Raw genomic sequence first — 17,843 nt, 5'->3', positions numbered from 1 at the left:
AGAGGATTCTATTTTGTCAACCAACGTGACTGACCCGTCAATGATCGCGCGGCGGGTCATCGTGGTCAGAAGCGGCTGCAAAGATCGTGGATGTCACGCACACGCACACGCACACGCATTGTGCATAGCAGTCTACAGTGTTAGATCTGGCAGGTGTGCGCAAGCACGCACGATGCTCACGGCCCACGACTCACGACTTGTGACTCTGTGACTTGTTGGGACCTTTTCCGCAGGACTATGTTCAAAAAAAACGAGTGGCCGAACAAACTCCGAGCTTATTCGTGATTCGTGATTGATTCTGAAGGGACCGTGCAACCGTTTTGTATTCGTGATTTGTGCAGCCGTTGACTGTTATTCGAACCACACTTCTGACAACTCGTGACTGTGGCTCTCGCTGACACATGGATCCCAATTTCTCGCATCCTATCGATGTGCATCTCAAAGACCCTTGAACCAGACACGACGAAAAAGAAAAAGACAAAAAAAAAAAAAAAAAAAGCTTAGCAGTTCAACCTCTTTTTGTTTCCACTTCCGCACTCTGTTTTTGCTTTTATTTCTTCTTTTCCAATTTACTTAATTATAATTGTGATTCTGTCGCATTTTGGTTTTTTTGGTTTCTTCTTTTGGAGGTCAGATTGGGCGCGCTGTGGGTTTGTGTTGCTGCTGCTGCTGCTGCTGAAGCGCTTTGCTGAGATCAGAGCGATTCAGGATTGATTTCTTCTGCTTTCGCACAGGTTTCAAGTTCTGTATCTGGTCGGTCGTCCACTCACGATTCATGACTTGATCTCGTTGGTCATCTCGTTAGCACTTGCTCCTCCCCTTTCTCCTTCGCCCACCCCACTCTCGACCTGTGCTCGTCCAAGTTCGCCGATCGTCCTCGCCGTCATCGTCCTCGTCGTCGCTCGTACTAGTCGCGTGCAAAAATGGTTGCTGCTCGTTCCGCTTTCGCCTCCCTGGCTCGTGTTCACGTCGCTAGCCGCTCGGGCCTTCGATCTGTCTCCACCACCGCCGCTGCCAAGCAGCCCTCGCGTTTGCTCGAAAAGGCCACCTCGTCGTCATCGTCGTTGTCGCCCATCGCCAGCTCCTCGCGCCTCACGACGAACCCTGCCGCCCTTACCGCCTTTATCCCTTCCAGCACCCGCAACGCTTCTACGGATGGCAAGCCGCAGGAGATCACCGTCCGAGATGCGTTGAACTCGGCCATGGAAGAGGAGATGCTGCGCGATGACAAGGTCTTTATCCTCGGAGAGGAGGTGGCACGCTACAATGGTGCCTACAAGATCACCCGTGGCTTGCTCGACAAGTTTGGCGAGAAGCGTGTCATTGACACGCCCATCACCGAATCTGGTTTCGCCGGTCTCGCTGTCGGTGCGGCTCTTTCCGGTCTTCGTCCGATTTGCGAGTTCATGACGTTCAACTTTGCCATGCAGGCCATCGACCAGATCATCAACTCGGGTGCCAAGACCTACTACATGTCCGGTGGTAATGTACCTTGTCCTGTCGTTTTCCGTGGTCCCAACGGTGCAGCTGCCGGTGTCGGTGCTCAGCACTCGCAGGACTACGCTGCCTGGTACGGTCAGATCCCCGGTCTCAAGACCATCTCGCCTTGGTCCGCCGAGGACTGCCGCGGTCTGCTCAAGTCGGCCATTCGTGACCCGAATGCGGTCGTTTTTCTTGAAAACGAGATCCTCTACGGTCAGTCATTCCCTATCTCGCAAGAGGCGCTCTCGGACGACTTTACCATCCCCATCGGTAAGGCCAAGATCGAACGTGCAGGTAAAGACATCACCATCGTCTCTCACTCGATCGGCATGAACTACGCCATGGAGGCTGCCGAGATCCTCAAGAAGGAGGAGGGTGTAGAGGCCGAGGTGATCAACCTGCGCACCATTGCTCCCATGGATGTCGACACCATTATCGACTCGGTCAAAAAGACCAACCGCATCGTCACCGTCGAGAGCGGCTTCCCTCAGTTCTCGGTGGGTGCCGAAATCGCGGCTACTGTCAACGACTTTGCCTTTGACCACCTCGATGCACCCGTCGAGCGTGTCACCGGTGCAGCTGTGCCCACGCCTTACGCACAGAACCTCGAGAAGCTCTCGTTCCCTGACACGGCTATCGTCGTTCGCGCTGCCAAGCGTGCTCTTTACAAATGAGTGAGCTTCTCTTGGACCACTCGAAATACTCGTTTTTGTCTTGATCGTCGGGTCCTCTGCTAGATTCTCGGCACAGCGTTCCGGGTTTTGGCATGCACACCATGTCCGACTGCTTTCGAGCCAGAGAGCCTCACACGTGTAGCCATGCTTGACTGCTCAGATGTTGTAAATTGATTCGTTTTCTTTTGCTTGATTTGCAGTCCTGGTGTGCACACTTTGCAAATGCGGACCTGCACGTCATTCACAACTTACCACTCCTGAGACTGCGACTGTACCATTAATGACGCACGTCGTTACTGGTTGTGGTGCAACCGTTGGCTCGCCCATGCCGGTTGTGCGCGGAAATGGGCCAACAGGGTTTGGTGCACATCTTCGAATCGACGTCGTCCATCGATCGACCCGAAGATCCATGCCCGATACTGTAAATCGCCTTAGATCGACGAGTGTAAGCGCAATTTTTTATCCCATCTTTTCTTTGTCTTTTCAGTTTTTTTACTCTGTTTGAACATGTACAGTATAGGCGTTACTCGTGGTTCACGGTTAGAGGTTCTCGATCGGATTGAGAAAAGGTCACACCGATGATCCTGGCTTGTTCGTCTTCCAACTACACATATCAACAGCCGCACAGAAACAAACGCAAAGAGGGCAGACGACTGAGCTCGTGCTGAGCTCCGGTTGGCACAGATCTGGTCCCCCCTCGGATAAACACACACGTGACGCATGCTACCGTCGTGCGTGTACCCCGAACGCGTGCTGCGTGCTGCGTGCCATGTGCCACATGTGCCGTGTGCATTTCTCGGTGCTGTTAAGTTGTTTCTATTCATCCAATACAAAACGATGGATCACCATGCTGCCCACACAGAGAGTCTTTTCTGCTTATCAATCGATGCGCCCTCTCATTGGGTTCCTGCATCAACGGTGGGCTGCATGAACACTGTCCGCCTCCAACATCACCATGCCTCCTCTCTGCTGTCGATAGAGGATAGTGACAACAGCACCAAAGACGTCTGGAACATCGATATCTGTTTCGCACGGAAAGCGAGAATCCACTGCGACGGGCCTCGGTCATCACTGCCTGACACACTGCATAGTATATCGGTGAAGCTGAGGTGTTTGGTAGAGACAGGCGATGAAGCGCGGAAAGAGTGAGTGTACAGAAGAGATCGGAAAAACAAACCCGCTCGGCATCGATCCCACAAGAAACGACGTCCCAACTTACGCCCGAGCGATCGGATCGACGAACCGACACAGCAAGGCGACTGCTATCCAAGCACAGCAGACGCGCGAGGCATGTCGAACATAGCAAGTACAGCAATATCAATGTAATGTCTCTACGCATCAGCCAGGCACGAGGGCTGATAAAGCGGGCGTATCGACGAGCTGGCCTGCCCGCCTGCCGCCGGGCCGCAACGTGAATCGTGAATCGTGAATCGTGAATCGTGAATCGTGAATCACTCGTGACTCCATTCGTGATTCACTCACTCACGACTGATTCGTGATTCTCGCCTCGTGCCTTGATAACGTCGAAACACGAAACGTGAAAAACAATCACGAATCACGAATCGTGAATGGCACCTGTCAAGTTTTTCGATCTGTGAATCACGAATCACGAATTGCTAACTTCACCTTCGTGCTTTATGCTTGGTTGCAAGAGAAGTTTGGATTTGACACCTTTCCAGCTCCGCCAATCCCGTCCCCTATACGGTATGCTTGCTAACTTACCAAACAACTTTGTTACACAATCACGATTTACATATGACACACTTTTCCAGCCCACATTTGTCTCTCACAGATGCATGTTCATCCAACACAACGGTGCGCACATCGGCAGCCAGCTTATTTTCCGATGTCCAATCGTGTATGCATCGTTCCTGGGCCGTCCGTTCGTGTTCGGTCTGCTTACATCGGTTCGTAGCCTTTGACGCATAATTCGCGCTTGCCATGCGATTCCACCACACGCTGCTTGCCATGCAGCAACTTGCACGCGCTGCTCGAACATTGAATTCGTCCCACACTGACTCAGTGACAACCGCTTCACACGCCCATCCGCCAAGGAACCAGTCTAGCGGTGCCGAGGCAACATGGTCTTGACGTGCGGTGCTTCGTTTGTCTTTCAGCGCAGCCATTCGCCGTCCTGCATCGAGAAACAAGTCCCGAGGTGACTCCAGATCTCGAAGAGGAGAAGCCTGATGAAACCTGTGTCAACGACCCGACGCAAGGGTCAACGGCAGACACTGGCACTTGACGACCACCGGAAAAAGTCAAGATCTGCGAGCACGGAGAACGGTGCTGTTGGTCACACCTGTCAAGAAACTCTTGCTCTCGAGCTGCGCTGCGCAGAATCTTGCGCCGTCTGTCAGTTTGCAAGTTGGCTGATCTGTTCACGATGATCATGCCCGCTCCAACAGCTGCATGCTCACCCTTGCTGGTGGTGTCCCGATGGGGAGCATTGCTTGACCCTGTCTGCCGGCTCGATTGCGAGACAACTGTTTGTCCAACCGCTCAGGTTACGGCTAGGATCTATGCTGCTTCCTTGGGCGTCAAAAGCTTGGGAGCTCCCAGATATAGCTTATCCGTGACAGTCTATCCGGCTCTGCTCCCGCGTGCATCTGCGTGTGCGCTGAATTGGTCCGGACTACTGTAGCGTTCCTGTCATCCCGCTTGCGGCTGGCTGGCTGGCTGGCTGGCTGAGATCGCTAAGATTGGATTTGTGCAATTGAGGTCTGCGCATGTGCTCTCGTTCTTGTCGTTGCTGTACAGGCTACATCAAGAACAGCGCTCGACTAGGAAGCGGATCGAGAGTGGTATAAGAACCAAGCAAGACTATGGCAAGAGTGGTACCAAAAACGTCTCTGCCTCAGAAGCTCTCGATTTGCTTGTCTCCGCTTTCGGCACTGTATTCAACGAAAGAGCTGCCAGTCTTGTACTTGCACTTCCACAACGATGTCTCTCGCATCGACCAGCACTTCGCTCTCCTCTCCACCAGCAGCGATCTTCTCGCACCTCTCTCCCGAATCTATGGACCAAGTTTTCAAGCTTATCAACCAAAAAACTATGGTCGAAACGCCTTATTTGTTCCCGATCTCGTTTATCACGCTCCTCTTTATCCTCTACCTGCTCGCCAATGTCCTGCACAACTGGGTGCTCCCACGTGTCATCGGGCACAAATGGTACAACGAGATCCAAGCGGAACACCGCCGCACCATGGTGATCTACGTTCTCCAAGTCGTCGTCACCAGCGCGGCGCTCATCTGCCAGCTTGCTGTATCTCGGCTGCTTAAGAACGAGCTTAGCGTGTGGAGGTTCAACGTGTTACGAGCGGCGGCGTGTCTGATCGCTGCGCTGTACCTGTTCGAGCTGATCTACAGGTATCGAATGACGTATCCGATGATTGCGCATCACGCCATCACGTGTTTTGCCATCTCGCTGTCGCTCGTCATGCTGGAACGGCTGCAGGATCCGAGCTTCGCTCTCACAGGCTTGCTCTGGATCTTTCAGGCCACAACCGAACAGACTGTGTTTATCGCACTGTTCTTGTACCGCTTGTCAGCGCCTGCAAAAGTGCTCGGTCCGCTGTTCCGCATCGCAGCGGCGCAAAGCCTGGTGTTCAAGCTGGCATCCATCGGAGGGACTGTATGGGTATGGGTAAAGTATCAGCACTCTTCGAGTAGAGAGCTCGCAAGCGCGTGGGATGCACTCTTCTGGATCTGTACGATCGGCTTGGCTTTCTGCCAAGTGTGGGGCGCTTGGGTGGTGTGGAGCATGGGCGACTCGTTGGAGAAGAGGTATCAAATGAAGTTGCAGAAAAAAGAGGAGGATCAGCTGAAGCAGTTTGATCGCGTTCTCCCCGCAAGCACCTCCACTGACGGGTTGTGCCACGGACAATCATCGGCAGAGTCGACCAGCACTCGATCGAGCCAGTCAACCTCGTCCGATCTGGAAAAGGCCAACTTTGCACTCAAACACGTGAGCTTGGGCACCTCAAACCAATAGCATCATCATAAATAGCGCCGTATCGCTTTCATACGCAAATACACTACAGAGCTGCTAATTCATTGCTTCGTATAGACGACTTGACATGCTCACTGCCGTGTTTTGTTGCCACGTTCTTTTCACATTCGTGATTGCGTCTTTATACTATCTTCTACTTTCAAAGTCAGACTGTCTACAGCCAAGGTAAGTGGACATTAGCAATATTGAACAGCTCTTGACACGCTTTCGCACCGCTGTCTTTCCTAATTCCCGCATGTTGGTGCGACGCCTGGTGGATGGGACGAATGACGACGATGGTGTCAACTTAGCACGGACTCGTGACTGTGAACACGCGACCGTCAACTACAGCACATGCCTCGTATCTGTTAGACCCAAACTAAGTGTGGGACAAGAGTTCGAAAATCGATCGTACGAGAATTCGCCCACCACTGGCTATTTGCTGCGACACACAGGTGGAATGCAGGGCAAATCGTGAATTACAAAATCGTGAATTGGAAGCGCGTGGCCTGAGGGGTCAATTCGTGATTCCAGACTCACACTCGTGACTGACTCTGCACTCAGAAACACGAACGAGGGTTCGAAGAGCGGGCCGTCCACATACAGACGGTCTCGAAGCACATGTGTCGATTCACGATTGGCGAGATCCACACTTGTCATCTCCATCCATCAACTCGCCTCCGCCAGCCTTTCTTTTTGTGGAACGGCTCGTTATCTGCTCCTTACACATCGACGTTTGGACAAGTGCCATCCTCATCTACGCTCGCGCACCGCGCTATACCGCTGCATTTGGCTTTGACGTCGTCGAGGTCGTAGAGTTGCCGCCTTCTCATTTCGATTCGCACTCGCATCCAGTCTACCTCGGAGCGCTTGCCTCTGCCAGAAGCGCAGAACCGGCTGTCGAGATCGAGGCCACTCCACACTTGCAAACGCCTAGAGCCTTGTAGGTGGAAAAACGAGCAAGAGGCATCCTAGATAGATCGCGCCACCATGTCGAATGCACCGGGCGCAAGCACGGCCGAATTCGGTCAACCATTGCGCAAGTTCAAACTGGTCTTTCTAGGCGAACAGTCGGTGGGTAAAACCTCGTTGATCACACGGTTCATGTACGACACGTTTGACAACACATACCAAGCCACGATCGGCATCGACTTTCTTTCCAAGACCATGTATCTCGAAGACAGAACGGTACGACTGCAGCTGTGGGATACCGCAGGACAGGAGCGATTCCGATCGTTGATTCCATCGTATATCCGCGATTCGTCGGTAGCTGTAGTGGTCTACGATATCACCAACCGAGCATCATTCCAGAACACGTCCAAGTGGGTCGATGATGTGAGAGCCGAGAGGGGCAACGATGTGATCATCGTCCTCGTAGGCAACAAGACAGATTTGAGCGACAAGAGGTACGTCTCACATTTCCAATCTCTACTGACGATCCAACCATTACACGAGAGAGGTATTCATCAAACATCGATTCGCCTCCTTTCCAACCGCACAGACAAGTGACAACAGAAGAAGCAGAGAAAAAGGCACAGGAATTCAACGTCATGTTTATCGAGACCTCGGCCAAAGCGGGGCACAATGTCAAAGTGCTTTTCAAAAAGATCGCACAGGCACTGCCGGGTATGGACAAGGATGCGGATGCTGCCACTGGCGGCGCTGCTGCCAACAAGAGTGAGTATCGATCGCAAGCGTGGCACTTGCACTATGCTTCCAGAATGACTGACCTGTTGGTTTGCTGCGCCTCTGCATTCACCCCAATTGCTCTCGAACAGATATCGACGTGACAGCTGCGCCGGCCCAGACGACGATGGAGGACGGATCGTCTTGCAAGTGCTGAGCTGATCTTGGTCGTGTCGAGGATGCACATAGTGCTGTCAGCTTTGGAAGAAGCAGCACATGCGAACAAACCCATGCGTACAACCATGGACGCGTTCCAGCTTGAAACCCGTCGTTTGTCGAGTGAGGGCACTTTCGTCTGTATATATAGTCCTCCGATTGCTGGCGCCACAGCCTGGTGGGCCCAGCCTGTATGGCGCTGTAGAGCGTCTGCTTTTGAATCTATCGTCACCGCATGACAGATAAAAGGCTCTGCAGACGTTTCAAGTGCTTGTTCAAACTAAACAGTCTCGTCCATCTTGAGACGGTGATCGAGCGTTTCTTCTCATCTTGAACAGGCGAGGAGGTGTCCTGCACTCACAACTGTGAATTGCCTTGCGTGTCTCAAAGCCGAAGCGTCCGAATCCATGGTGAATCTGTGAATTTTGAGTAAGTTAACGATATCGTTAATCGTGAATCACGAATCACGAATCACGAATCACGAATCTCACACCACTTTCACACCGCCCTTCTTTTACGCTTTCACACTTTCACGCCTTTTTTTCTTTTTATTATTATTTTTGTTTTGTTTTGTGGTGTCACGGATTCTCCACACAATTTTTCACGAATCACGAATCACGAAATCACACTCGTGACTTTAATCGTCATCGGCGGAACCGCCTGAACCACGAACGGCACCCGCACTTGCACTTTCGTGTTTCTTCTCTCGTATGTCACAGCCGTGGGTTGGAGATTTCAAGGTTACCCCGCATGCTTGGCTTGGCTTGTCCTCCTCCTCCTCCACCACCTCCTCCTCCTACCATCACTTTGCCCTCGAATTCGATCGTGATCACCACCAAAAAGTACATCCGATTCCATTCATCGATCAGAGCGTTGCATCGCTCAAACCGTCAACATGGACAGCCTCGATCTGCCCACCCACCAGCTTATCCTAGACGCGCTGGCCCTCAACCTCGCCGAGAACATCGCCAACGTGCCTTCCGCTCGATCCAAGGTTCGCTCCGTCTTTGCTCAATCCGCCACCACCAGCAAGGTCACCACTGGTTCCAAGCTCTACCTCTCGGCCTCGGCTACTCGGACCCAGATCAGCTTGGCTCTTTTTGCCTCTTCCATCTCCTCGGCCTCTCGCTCCACCGAGCACACCACCGACATCAAGAACGATGAGCACCTCGTCCCCGTCATCGATGACCTCGAGCAACTCCTCCGTCAGCTCACCCTGGTCGACTTTGACCAGGAGATGAGCTGGTCCCACCACTCGTTGCCCGATCAACTTGCCTTTGCTCTTGTTTCGAGCTTCCTCCGCGTATCCATCAACGCTCCTCAACACCGATCCCGCTGCATCAACGCCATCTTTGACCTTGCTGCCAAGCTCAGCGATGCTCTCGGTGCCACCGCCGGAGATGCGCAAATCGTCGTCGTCAAGCTCGTCCCTCTCTTCAATGGCCTTTACAGAGCCATCGCCTCCACTTCGTTTGCCTGGAAGCTCCACGAGTTTGCTCGTCTCGCCGACATCCTCAACCCTATTCTCACCTCTGTGCAGACCGTCAGGAGGCTTAACGAGGTGCTGCTTCTGCTTGACGATCAGTTCGACATCCGTCAGCAGGCAGTGCGCGCTACTCGTCGAGCTCCCAAAGTCGCCACCGTACGTCCCACCGATGACCAGTCAGAGGCTAGTGTCGACACCTTTTTCTCTGGCGATGAGGACGAGGATGCTGACATTGTTGGCCCCGAAGGTGGATTCACCTTTGCCGACAATGCTCGCTCGGCCCAGGATGCGCAAGACTACCGCATCTCTTTCCTCGCTAGGTACCGCCTCGCTGGCGTCCCTCTCTCGGGCCACTACGTTCTTCTGTCTTCGATCGACATCCTCGACACTACGCTCGCCCAAGCGCTTGCCGTAAACGCTCGCCCACCCATCAAGGATTTCTCTGATTTCCACAAGCACGGTCTCGACCTCGACCGCATCGACCCCAGCCGTCAGTCACAGGCGGACCGCTTCGATCTCGACGCCGACACCGCGCATGGCGACGACAACGACAACGACGAGCATGCCTCTAGCCGCGCCATCCTTGCTCCTGATGCCACCAAGAAGGCCTGGAACTCGCTTCTCCGCTACTCGATCGACACCAGCTACTTCAAGTCGGCTGCTTCTGCGCCGGCTGCCGGGGGTCATGCGAATGGCACTACCAACGCTTCTGCCCCACAAACCAATGGCAATGGTAGTGGCAATGGTAGCAGCCTCCTTGCTTCTGTGACCCTGATCGGATCGTTCGCATCCGGCACCGACAAGTCGGCTGCGTTCGGCCAAATCGGCTCTGCTCAAATCGACAAAAATACGCTGTACGAGCTCGACGACACCCTCTATGCCGTGCTCCGCGCTAGCAACAAGAGCTTCCATGACGTGCAGCGATTCCTCCTCAGCGAGGGTCTCAAGAGTCAACACGTCCTCCCTGAGCTTCACGTCCCTGAGATTCTCGCAGAGAGTCTCAAGCTCTCGTCTCTGTGTTCCGTCGCTCGCAGTCTCGCTGGCGGCGCCAACGTCGACAATAATGTCTTTGTACGCATCCGTACGCTTCTCAGCGAGAGTGCACCCGTCTATGACCCACGCGTGCAGGGTGCTGCTCTGCAGAGCGTCGGCGTGCTTGTCCGCAACAACAGCGCGCTTGCTCTCCCGATGACACGCGTCCTTCGTCACTTTGTCACCTCGCCTATCCCCGTCTTTTTGCCCAACGCGCACGGGGCCAGCTCCCCCGTGCTCCTGGCTGCAGCTCGCTGTCTCGCTTCGTGCGTCACCATTGCTCCGGGCGATGATCTGGTCGTATCTACCATGTACAACCTTCTCAACTACCTTGGAAGAGATACACCTGGTGGTCTCGGCCTCGGCGGAGTCGCCGGCAGCGGTGTCTCGGTTCGCAGTGGTGCTTCGCGTGCCGTCACTGCCCGCGACCAGGTCAACGGCATCTCCATGTCTGGCTCGCAGGCCAACATCTCGGCCCGCTCCGAGGATCAGAGGAGGCTCATCAACCTTAGCACCATCACCGTCATCTCGCGCCTCGCGCTGGAGGTGGGAAAACCCGATGTTACCGCGCTGACCATCTCGATGCTGCTCCAACGTCTTCGCAATGCCGACGTCTCGGCCGAGGCCGCCATTCTCGACAACGTTGTGCCGTTGGCGCTCGCTGGTCCCCGCAGCGCCTACATCGACGTTGTAAGGGCTCTTTCTGCTGTCTCAAGGAGCGCGCTCACCGGCGGTGCCAATCGTCGAGCGGCCGTGGCTGTCGAGTCGGCTCAGCTCAAGCTTGCCCGTGGTCTCGGCCGTCTCGATGAACGCGACGAACGCGATTCGGCCTCTTCGGGTGAGAACGAAGCCACCGGCGGTCGCAAGGAGATCTTCCTTGTCGAGTTGCTTCAACTTTTTGCCGAAAAGGGTATACAGCTGCAGACCGTCGCTTCCTCTGGCAAGAGCAGTGCAGAGGAGCTCGCCGAGCTCAACACGGACCTTGCCACCCTTCTTCCTGCCATCGCGGCGGTCCTCGAGCACAAGGACATTCACCCCGAGGTACAGCCGACCACCGAGATCGTCTCGCTCTTCCGTAACATGTGGTTCCTCTCGGTACTGTTCGGCTTTGCCTCGCCTTCAAACATCCGAAGCCATGTGACTGCGGATGGCAATGCTGTATCGCGTCCTTCTTCGGCGGCTGAAGCACAGGCAGAAATCGTCGGCAAGTCGCTCAGCTCCATCTCGCTCAAGACGCCGACGCTGGTGCCCGAATCTGCGCACAACTACCTCGAGAGCGATCTCGAGTACAACTCGGTTCTCAAACGCGAGTTTTCCAACCAGACGCTCGACTCGCAGCGCAAGGCGCTTAGCACCGTCATCCCCACGCACGCCTCGGAGGTTCGTTCGTTCAGCTACGCACAGGTCACCTTCCTTTCCACCATCTACGACCTTGAGTGCCTGCGCAGCCGGATGGGCCGACCTTCTATGGTTCTGTCGTACTTTACCAACGAGGGCCTTAACGATAGTGCCCTCGTTGGTGCTATGCAGGCTATCGCCGACAAGGTGATTGATTTCTTCATCCGTGATCTCGGCACTCAGGTCAACAGACATCTGCTCGACCCTCGCGTTGCCAATGAGGTCAAGAACCTCATGCTAGGTTGCTGCCATCGTGTCGCCAAGGTTCGCCAGGTCTCGCAGAGCATCCTCAACAAGTTGCTGTATGCGCTCCCCTCGCTCCTTTGCGATCAGGATGTGGTGACAACCATGCTCGAGATCCTGACGCTCCTTCGTGAAGGTTGCGAGGCCGAGTACAAAGACGAGTTTGCGCCCACGTATCACTACGTGTCCGAGCGTGCTAACATCTCGTTCGACTTGTCCGACTCGTACGTGCAGAGGAACGAAATCCTCTCGCAGTTCCTCACCAAGTCGCGCGAGTACCTGTCGCTCGTCATGAAGTTGGCACCATTGGAGTTGCAGGGCATCTTGGAACGCTACCTGGGCACGTTCGACGACTCGACTCTGCCTGACCGCAGCGAGCTCGGCAAGAGTGTTGCACTCGAGTACGCACGCAGCATGCCCGTGTCGGCTCGCAAGGAGCGACTGCTGCCCAACTTGGGTGGATGGCGCTCAGACGCGAGCAGCTCGTTCATTGGCGAGCTTTCGGCCAAGAACACGTACCTAGGTGAGATGACGGGCATTCACCTTTCTCTCACCAAAGGTGTAGTGGAGCTGTCCAACGATCCCAGCAACACCATGTCGCCTGCAAGCGTAGCCGAGTGCCGCGAGCAGCTCGCCACTCTGTCGAACGACGTCGGAGCCAAACGCAAGGCACTTCCGTTTGCCGAGCTGCGTCGACTTCTGTACCGAACCGCTGCGCTGGTGGTGGCGCTGCCTGAGCCGGATTACGAGCTGCTGCACTTTATCGTCTCGATCCCCTTCCTCGTCTTCACGCCCGAGGCCATCTCGACCGCTTGCCAGGTGTGGACGTGGGTGATTGGTGCGCGACCCGAGGTGGAGACCAAGATTATGGTGGAGCTCACCATCGGTTGGGCGATGACTGCCAAAGCCCGCAAGGGAATCTTTTCGCCGAGCCTGACCACGAAACATCCCTTCCTGCGAAAGACCGAGATGGGTGCGTTCGATCGCGAAGAGATCGTCGCCGAGCAGGAGCAGGCTGCGCGCCTGTTTACACCACATCTGTCGCTCATCCATCTCATCTCGAGCCGGTTCCAGGCGTTCCGGTACCGCGATCCGACTATGGTGCTGGCGCTGGTGCGATTGATTCAGTACTCGGGTGCGGCTGTAGACCGCATGTCCACCCACGCTCTGTCGCGAGAGGCACGCTTCACGTTGCTCAACTTTGGCTTCCGCTTGATCCAGACGAGCCAACTGGAAGGGCTGGTCGAGTATCACATGCGTGAATCGCTGTACAAGCTCGGATACGGCTGGTTTGCCAGTTCGCCGCAATGGTCGTTTGGTGGAAACCGTTTGCAGCTGAGCGCTGACATGCAGGTGTTGCAAGAGACGTTGGAGCTTTTGCAGCGTGATGTGGTGCGTGCGGACCAGCACGTGACGAGCTTCCCGCCGACGCTCTCTTCGGTTCGCATGCCCGGCGGTCTGACGTTGCAAGAGGCGACCAAGTCGTTTGACGAGAAGAAGAGGTTGCTGCAGTTGCTCGTGGAGAACGAGTGTTCGAGGCTGTCGGTGTGGGCCAACCCGTTGAACACGAGCAGCAGGGGCAGCGATTTTGTCGGCAGCTTGAGCAGGTCGATGAACGAGTCGAACTGGAGCGGCGTGGTGGAGTCGGCGTGGAGGATCGATGCGGTGACTGCGGTGCAGCTGGGATCGCGATTCCAGTCGAAAGCGCTCAAGTCGAGTTTGGGTAGACTGATCCGAAGTCAACCGTACAAGGTGGTGGACACGCCGTCGGCGCTGAAATACTTGCTGGAGGACCACCTGAAGCTGGCCAAGAAGGAAAACGCGGATCTCAAGTGGCTCCAGTACTGGGCAGCCGTGTCGCCGGTGGAAGCGATCGACCTGTTCCAGCCGGAGTATGAGAACCATCCTATGGTGCTGCAGTACGCGATGCGCTCACTGGAGCAGCATCCGGTGGAGCTCACGTTCTTCTACGTGCCGCAAGTGGTGCAGGCTCTGCGCACGGACGAGTACGGATATGTGGAGCAGTTCATCTTTGAGACGTCCAAGATCTCGCAGCTGTTCTGCCACCAGATCATCTGGAACATGAAGGCGAACAGCTACAAGGACGACAATGCGGAGGAAGAGGATGCGATGAAGCCTACGCTGGACCGGATGGTGGACAACATTGTGTCGGCGCTGTCAGGCGAAGCGCAGGACTTTTACGAGCGCGAATTCGGCTTCTTCAACGAGGTGACGTCGATCTCGGGCAAGCTCAAGCCGTACATCAAGAAGAGCAAGCCGGAGAAGAAGGCCAAGATCGACGAGGAGATGAGCAAGATCAAGGTGGATCCGGGCGTGTACCTGCCGTCGAACGCGGATGGTGTGGTGGTAGATCTGGATCGCAAGTCGGGACGACCGCTGCAGAGTCATGCCAAGGCGCCGTTTATGGCGACGTTCAAGGTGCACCGCGAGATTGTGAAGCCGGGCGACGAGGGGGATGAGAACACGCCGCCCAAGAAGACCGGGGTAGATGTGTGGCAGGCGGCCATCTTCAAGGTTGGTGATGACTGTCGGCAGGACGTGCTGGCGTTGCAGGTGATTGCGATGTTCAAGAACATCTATACAACTGTAGGGATCGATCTGTACCTGAACCCGTACCGGGTCACTGCGACAGGACCGGGGTGTGGTGTGATTGATGTGGTGCCCAATGCTACGTCGCGCGACGAAATGGGTCGTGCAAAGATCAACCACCTGCTCACGTTCTTCATCGGCAAGTACGGCAATCCGGACACGATCGCTTTCCAGCGCGCGCGCATCAACTTTATCCAGTCCATGGCTGCCTACTCTGTGGTCTGCCATATCCTGCAGATCCGCGATCGACACAATGGCAACATGATGATCGATGGAGATGGACATCTGGTACATATCGACTTTGGCTTCCTCTTCGATATCGGACCAGGAGGAATGCGCTTCGAACCATACAGCTTCAAGCTTAGCCACGAAATGATCGATGTGATGGGCGGTCCTGCCAGTCAAGGCTTTAGGATGTTCGAGGAACTGGTCGTCAAGGCGTTTTTGGCATGCAGACCGTTCTGTGCCGAAATGGTGGATACGTGCAAACTCATGTTGGGCACTCAACTGCCAAGCTTCAAAGGCGCTCCCACCATCGACAGGCTCAGAGACCGATTCAAACCCGACTTGTCAGAACGAGAAGCCGCCGACCACGCCAAATGGCTCGTCAAAGACGCGTACGGCAACAGAAGAGCGGTGCTCTACGACAAACTCCAGGAAGTCACCAACGACATCCCTTTCGCAAAGTAGATGTTCCTGTCCGCCGATCCGTGATGCGCCATCCCGCACCTCTCTTTGCCTAGCACCAGCAGCCGTCATTCGTACGCGTCAATCACACTCGTCACTTTCGGTCTAGCTGGAGCGCTCCGCACACACGCACTGTGCAAACTAACACAAACGCTCGTTGAATAGGTGCAACGTGCAGTGCACATTGTGAATGCAAACATGGGATTCCTAGCCGCGAGCGCGAGCGCGAACAGACAAACCTACACGAAAGACAAGCAAACAGTGGAAAGAAACAAAACAGTAAAGTGTCCGAACGAGTGTGTGTGGCGCAAGTAGGTGCGTGTAAACTTATTGCGCAGGGTTGGCCCAGCCATACGTCTGGAAGCCACCACAGGGGTTGGGCAGGTTGGCATAAAAGTTGCGCACGTTGGCACCTTTTCCTGGGTTGGGCATTGTGCCGGCGTTGATCATGTCGACGTAAGAGTAGAGCTGCATCAGGTTGCTAGACAGCGCAAGCACCGCGTTGCTCGAGCTGTTGGCCTTGAAGTTCCAGAAGATCGAGCCGGCCGACCAGCCGTATGTGGCGAGCTGCATCTGTACGTACGTTCGCGCGTAGCTGGCCGAGTTGGTGTTCTGGATCGCCGAAAATTCACCCATCACAATCGGGATCCCGAGCGAGCTGCCGGCGGCACCGTACGCGCAGACCGACGTCTGGATCTCGTTCGGACCAGGTTCCGGATCCGAGAACCAGCCTGGATAAGGGTGGTCCTCGTAGATGAGCATGTTGGGGTCTTTACCCGAGATAAATGGTCGCCAGAGATCCATCTTGTCCGTGACGCTGCCGGGCGCAAAGCCATTGTGGAACGTCATGGGGATGTTGTACTTGAGGCAAGTCTGGTAGCTGCGCTCGTAAAAGTCGCGCGTGATCTGGAAGCGCGACTGGTTGAGCGACCAGTCGTTGTTGACGACGCGAGGCTCGTTGACAACACCAATCGCGTTGATGATCGAGCTGAGGTTGCTGCTGGTGGCCCAAGAGAGGACATTGTTGACAAACGCGTCGGAACGCTCCTGGTTGGCTTGGGTGAACCACTGAATGTTGGTGGTGTTGTGACCGGACGACTGGTCGCCATTCTGAGAACCGGGCATGGCGTGGAGGTCGAGCATGACGTACATGCCGCGCTGGTAGCACCACTGGAGCATCTTGTCGAGCTGCGCCTGGTAGGCGGCCATGTCGTTGTAGTACGGCTCGCCAGAGACGGTAGGGATAAACGCCCAAAAGGGAATAGGGATGCGAACAATGTTGACGCCGCTGTTTTGCAAAAGGTCCATGTCAGCCTCAGTGACCCAGCTATTCTGGTGGTCGGCGAGGACCGAGGCGGCGCGACTGCCGAGGTTTTGCATCAAGCGCCACTCGTCCCAAGCACTGTCACCGCCCTGTTGGACCATCCAGTCTTCGATCTGCCACCGCTCGAGAACGAGCCAAGAGCCGAGACTGACGCCATAGGCTTTGGTGTTGACATCGGTCCAGCTGTATTTGGCGAACGGAGTGATTTTGGGGGGAGCGGGTGCGGCCGAGGTGGTGGTGGCATTGGTGTTGGTGTTGCCCTTGTTGTCGGAAGAGGAGCCAGTGGTGGAGCCAGAGTTGTTGTTGTTGTTGCCGCTCTTGGAGGATTCGGCCGAAAGATTCTTGCTGTTGGACTTGTTGGATTGCGAGATGCCGACACCTGCGCCGACACCTGCGGCTATCAGGGCGAGCAAGACGAGAAGGGCAAAGAGGATGGGTCTGCGTCGGATAAAGCCAGGGCGTTTCTTGGTGGGGAGACCGTGTTCAAGAGTGGCGGTGTTGGAGGCAGGGTTGTAGCCTTGACCGCGTCTACCGGCATATTGACGGAAGGTGTCTGCGGCGGCAGCAGAGGGAGCGCCCTTTTCAAAGTAGTAGGTGCTGGAGCGTTGAGTGCGGCCAGTGTCGTCGAGCGGCAAAAGAGCCTGTGCTTGGGGGGTGAGGGCGCCTTCGCGGTCGTACTTGTCGAGGTTGCTGCTGACGACCGAGTGGCGACCCATGCTTCCTAATGTACCTGGGGTGCCAGGACGAAGCGTCTGAAATTCGGTGTATTCGCCCGGAGGCGAAAAAGTGGGGGTCATGGGGTCGGGGCTGTAGTAGTCCGAGTTGGGCGACGAACGTGATGTTGGACGCGGCATGACGGTGAACGACGAGCGGCGGTGGTGATGAGACCTGCCAATGTGTCAAGTGACGATGGCGTGGCGTTGACTTGTGGTCGACGCTGAGTACGGTGTGGATGACGAGGAGCAAGCGGGCAAATCGAGACAAAAGCGAAACAAGACGAAACGGGGATGCAGAGCGAAAAGAACAACGGCTTGATATGTGGAGATAGGAAGAGAGACGGAAAGGATGGGAGGGG

At 55.3% G+C, this 17,843-nt stretch overlaps 5 protein-coding genes across 5 annotated transcripts; 4 read left to right on the top strand and 1 right to left on the bottom strand.

Moving 5' to 3' along the window:
• Positions 1-923: 923 nt before the first annotated feature.
• UMAG_06105 (putative pyruvate dehydrogenase (acetyl-transferring) subunit E1 beta) lies at positions 924-2,156 on the top strand (the record flags this gene model as incomplete). The annotated part of the gene is made up of 1 exon (XM_011394154.1): positions 924-2,156. One exon carries the CDS (start codon positions 924-926, stop codon positions 2,154-2,156), a length of 1,233 nt encoding a protein of 410 aa, XP_011392456.1.
• A 2,943-nt stretch (positions 2,157-5,099) lies between these two features.
• UMAG_11206 (uncharacterized protein) lies at positions 5,100-6,149 on the top strand (the record flags this gene model as incomplete). Its single annotated transcript, XM_011394185.1, has 1 exon — positions 5,100-6,149. The coding sequence occupies one exon, from the start codon at positions 5,100-5,102 to the stop codon at positions 6,147-6,149; it is 1,050 nt and encodes a 349-aa protein (XP_011392487.1).
• A 987-nt stretch (positions 6,150-7,136) lies between these two features.
• Positions 7,137-7,989, top strand: UMAG_11205 (putative Rab family GTPase YPT6; the record flags this gene model as incomplete). The annotated part of the gene is made up of 3 exons (XM_011394184.1): positions 7,137-7,552; positions 7,648-7,823; positions 7,925-7,989. The coding sequence occupies 3 exons, from the start codon at positions 7,137-7,139 to the stop codon at positions 7,987-7,989; spliced, it is 657 nt and encodes a 218-aa protein (XP_011392486.1).
• An 894-nt stretch (positions 7,990-8,883) lies between these two features.
• Positions 8,884-15,447, top strand: UMAG_06103 (1-phosphatidylinositol 4-kinase STT4; the record flags this gene model as incomplete). The annotated part of the gene is made up of 1 exon (XM_011394153.1): positions 8,884-15,447. One exon carries the CDS (start codon positions 8,884-8,886, stop codon positions 15,445-15,447), a length of 6,564 nt encoding a protein of 2,187 aa, XP_011392455.1.
• Positions 15,448-15,771: 324 nt separating this feature from the next.
• UMAG_06102 (uncharacterized protein) lies at positions 15,772-17,622 on the bottom strand (the record flags this gene model as incomplete). The annotated part of the gene is made up of 1 exon (XM_011394152.1): positions 15,772-17,622. One exon carries the CDS (start codon positions 17,620-17,622, stop codon positions 15,772-15,774), a length of 1,851 nt encoding a protein of 616 aa, XP_011392454.1.
• Between the last annotated feature and the right edge of the window lie 221 nt (positions 17,623-17,843).

Source organism: Mycosarcoma maydis, chromosome 21 (assembly GCF_000328475.2).
Source record: "Mycosarcoma maydis chromosome 21, whole genome shotgun sequence".
In the NCBI taxonomy this organism is placed as follows: Eukaryota; Fungi; Basidiomycota; class Ustilaginomycetes; order Ustilaginales; genus Mycosarcoma; species Mycosarcoma maydis.
This window is presented reverse-complemented; position numbering and strand designations above follow the sequence as displayed.